At 46.8% G+C, this 3897-nt stretch overlaps 1 protein-coding gene across 1 annotated transcript; it reads right to left on the bottom strand.

Annotated features, from left to right (window-relative positions):
* Positions 1-1204: 1204 nt before the first annotated feature.
* Positions 1205-3659, bottom strand: LOC135698402 (uncharacterized). Its single transcript, XM_065218378.1, has 3 exons — positions 2762-3659; positions 1296-2557; positions 1205-1222 (listed from the first exon to the last, which is right to left on the bottom strand). The coding sequence occupies exons 1-3, from the start codon at positions 3657-3659 to the stop codon at positions 1205-1207; spliced, it is 2178 nt and encodes a 725-aa protein (XP_065074450.1).
* Positions 3660-3897: the final 238 nt, after the last annotated feature.

Raw genomic sequence — 3897 nt, 5'->3', positions numbered from 1 at the left:
GCGGATCGTAGGAAAAGGGGACCCTTCCACCACAATTCATTGGATATCAAGACTTTGGGCAGCGATCCTCTTGACACAATATCCGCTGGGTTCTCCTTGATAGGGACATATTTCCAGGTGTAGCCTTTGGTTTCAGTGATGATCTCAGCAACTCGGTTCCGTACAAATACTTGGAGTGAGCTTAATGGCTTGCGTAGCCAAGCCAGTACTATCTGGCTGTCAGACCAGAGAGTAACATCGTCAAATTTCATCTTCATCGAATCAATCACCTTCACAACCAATCGGGACAACAGTCGGGCCGCTAACAACTCGTTCCGAGGAATGCTCAATTCAGCTATTGGGGCGACCTTTGATTTGCTACACAAGAGTCGCAACTCGGCTCTGCCATCAGGAAAAACATTCCTCACATACACAATTGCACCGTACGCAGAAATCGAGGCATCAGAAAACCCGTGGATTTCCATAGCAACGGTGTTTGAAAGAATGACACGTCGAGGAATTTTCATCTCACACATTTGCGGCAGAGCATCGCGAAACTTCAACCAAGAAAGCAGAAGTTCTCCTTCAAGATTTTCGTCCCAAGAAAAACCAGCGGTCCACAATTTCTGCATCAAGATCTTTGCTACCACAACGACGGGAGAGACTAAACCCAATGGATCAAATAGCCTCCCAATTTCCGAAAATACCTTTCGCTTGGTGTATGTTTCAGGCACTTCGGCTGGAATCTTCGTTACGAACATGAATTCATCAGAATGTGGGCTCCAGGTTAGCCCCAAGGTCTTGATTACTTCGCTTGTGGTAGTATAATCCAAGCGCACTAACTTCTCTCGATTTTCCTCAGGGATTTGATTCAGTAATTCCGGACAGTTTGAGCTCCACTTGTGGATAGGAAAACCACCAAGTTGGAGTAATTCTTGCAGCTGGCGCTGTGCTTCTACAGCTTCTTCTACACTGTCAGCTCCAGAGAGGATGTCATCGACATAACAGTCTTCAATGAGAATCTTGGACGCAAGAGGAAATCGGTTACCTTCGTCGTTGCACAACTGAACCAGGCATCTGGTGGCAAGGAAAGGCGCTGAAGCTGTTCCGTACGTTACGGTTAGCAGCTCCAGAACTCGTAGTCGTTGGTTGGGTTCCATCCGCCAAAAAATCCGTTGGAATTGAGTATGGCCCAAAGCAATCAATATCTGCCGATACATTTTTGCTATATCAGCGGTGAATACTACGACGGGTATGCGAAAACGAAGAAGAATGCTTAACAAATCACTCTGAACAACGCCTCTGACTTGAAGTACCTCGTTTAGAGACTTGGCTGGCGGGCTAGGCTTGGCCGAAGCGTCGAACACCGCTCTTAGCTTCGTCGTCGAACTGGTTGACCGTAACACTGCGTGGTGTGGTAAATAATAACGACCTTGAGAAGGAACATCGTTTGCTTCATCGACTTCATGGCAATGACCCAATGCTTCGTACTCAGCAATAAACTCAGAGTACAGTTTCTTCAGCGTGGGATCCTTCTTGAACCGTCTCTCGAGCATTAGGAAACGACGAAGTGCAACGGATCGGTTGTCCTCAAGCAATGCAATATCTTCTCGGAAGGGGAGTGAAACCATGTAACGTCCAGTTGACGTCCGACGATGTGTTGAACGGAAAATCTCCTCGCACATATTTAACTCTGTTTCCTCCTTCACTGAATGTGAAATATCCTCAACTTCCCAGAACCGACTTATCGTCTCACTTAGGGAATCAAGCGAAACAGGGTGGGCCACTACGGTATCAGCAGCATCGTTGTTGATCTCTCCAGCGAAGACCCAACCGAGATGGGTTTCATGGAGCTCAGGAAGACCATCGGCTAGGTGAATCTGACCAGACTTCAGCAACGTGAAAAACTTTGAAGCGCCGATTAGCATGTCGATTTTAGCAGGCACGTGGAATGTAGGATCTGCCAATTGAACTCCGGTAGGAATTGGCCACGATGAAACATCTATTTTAACGGAAGGGATGGTACCGGTTACCCTTGGTACCACAAGGCATTCCATATCAGTGGAGAAATTGGAACACCTGGACTGGATCGTCACTGTCAGTTTCTCTCTTGCGTAGATCTTTGCTCCGCCTATTCCGGTAACTGGCACGTTCACTGGCTCACGGGAAATCTTCAAACGGTTGGCGATCGTCTCGGACAAAAAACATACTTGGGAGCCACTATCCATCATTGCCCGGCAAGGAACTAACTGACCATCAGCACTCTCAAGATTCACGATAGCAGTTAGCAGCATCACGGTCTTCGCGGTTTGAGAATGGTTGCAGGAACAGGATGTGTTGGCACTTGTTGACGGAACGATTTTGGGAACTGTTTTGACTTCAGCAGCGTCCTGGAAAGAGTCCTTTTCAGGGAGGGTTTCGGTCTCAAGGGTTTTCGTGAAGGATTCTTCGTGCAGGAGGGTGTGATGTCGCTTGTGACATTTCGAACAATTACGCTTGGAAGAACAATCCTTGGCACAGTGGCCAAGTCCGAGGCAGTTGAAACAAATTCTCAATTGCTTCACCTTGTTTATGCGCTCTGCGATAGGCAATTTGGTAAAAATGGGACACTCAAAATGGCGGTGGTTTTCACCACAAAATTTACATTGACTCGAAGAATTAGAGGACGTGACAGTGAGTGCCTTCTGATACACAGGTTTTGCATTGGAATGTTTGGACTGAGGCTCTTTCGCCACAACAGGATGACGAGAATGTTGGAAACGCTCAAGAATTTGGCACTCACCTTTTAAGAATACCAACGTATCCTCGTACTTGGGTAACTCACCATGTTTTTGCTTACGTTCCCACAGCTGTAGAGTGTGATCGTCCAAACGGGAGGATAATAGCTTCGTAATGATGACCCCGGATAGTTCGTCCACTGCCAGACCCTGGTACTCCAGTCCTGCGACGTGACGCTCACATGATTTCGTTAACTCCAACAGATCCTTGAAATTGCTCTTCATCATCGGTTTCAACTGGATCAATCCATCGACGTGGGTGTCCACTATGACACGCTTGTTTTCGAACTGTTCTCTCAACTGTCTCCATACTTGATGGAAATTGTTGTCTTGAATTATCTTGGCATTGATGAGACCAGCTGCGTCACCCACCAAAGATTTGTCAAGATAATGCAGCTTGACGGCATCGGAATCACCACTTTTCACGACCAAATCCTCAAACATGGCTTTGAATTTGGGCCAATTCTCCACACGACCATCGAAAGAAGGTATCGGTGCTTTGAGGGGATGATGCTGCACGACTACTTGGGCTGCTCCACTAGGAATAGCAACCACAGGAGCAGGCTTGGCAAAATACTCCATCAGACGCTCTAGGCGATCGAGCGCTTCCGTGTGCAGAACGTCGAATTCGTCTAGCTTGTCGTCTTGCTCTTCCATTTTTGCCGGTGGAGTTATGGCAATCACTTCACGGTGGGCTTCAGTGTACTCGGTGTAATGCATTTCTAACTTTTTGCCATACACTTTGAGTAACGATGCACTGATTTGCGATGGGTCATCTTCAGCCTTTTCAAGGTTGTTGGTTATTTTAGTCACTTTGCCTTTAATTTGACCACGTTGGTGAATAAACATCTGCAACTTCTCGGCGTCCGCAGTGGGCTTCTTAAGCGTGTGGTCGATAGGCATTATGACGTTTCACTTTTCACAACACACTTTCTTTCACTTTTTCACTTCAATGTATCTTTTTTATTTATTGTCCACTTTACTAATCCAATTCTCACTACTCACTACTAGCTTTCTTCCAACATCCTCCAGAAACTCTGCTTCTCGTAGGTTTCTCCGCACAACGTTGCTCTTATCCGGCTCGAAGGACCAATGTCGGAGCCGTACCAGACTCCAATGAAGGGAATGGTGGGACTTCCTA

The sequence above is a fragment of the Ochlerotatus camptorhynchus genome, unplaced genomic scaffold (genome assembly GCF_037179485.1).
Source record: "Ochlerotatus camptorhynchus isolate MF236.1 unplaced genomic scaffold, CSIRO-AGI_Acam_v1.1 ptg000085l, whole genome shotgun sequence".
Taxonomy (NCBI): domain Eukaryota; kingdom Metazoa; phylum Arthropoda; class Insecta; order Diptera; family Culicidae; genus Ochlerotatus; species Ochlerotatus camptorhynchus.
The sequence above is the reverse complement of the archived record's forward strand: the minus strand, read 5'-3'. Positions and strand labels throughout refer to the sequence as shown.

Excerpts from the sequence above, each read along its gene's own strand:
- LOC135698402 (XM_065218378.1), bottom strand. The coding sequence starts at position 3,659 with ATGCCTATCGACCACACGCTTAAGAAGCCCACTGCGGACGCCGAGAAG. Across the intron at positions 2,558-2,761 it reads TACGTTGGTATTCTTAAAAG|AGCGCATAAACAAGGTGAAG; the intron begins GTGAGTGCCAAA and ends TGCCTATCGCAG.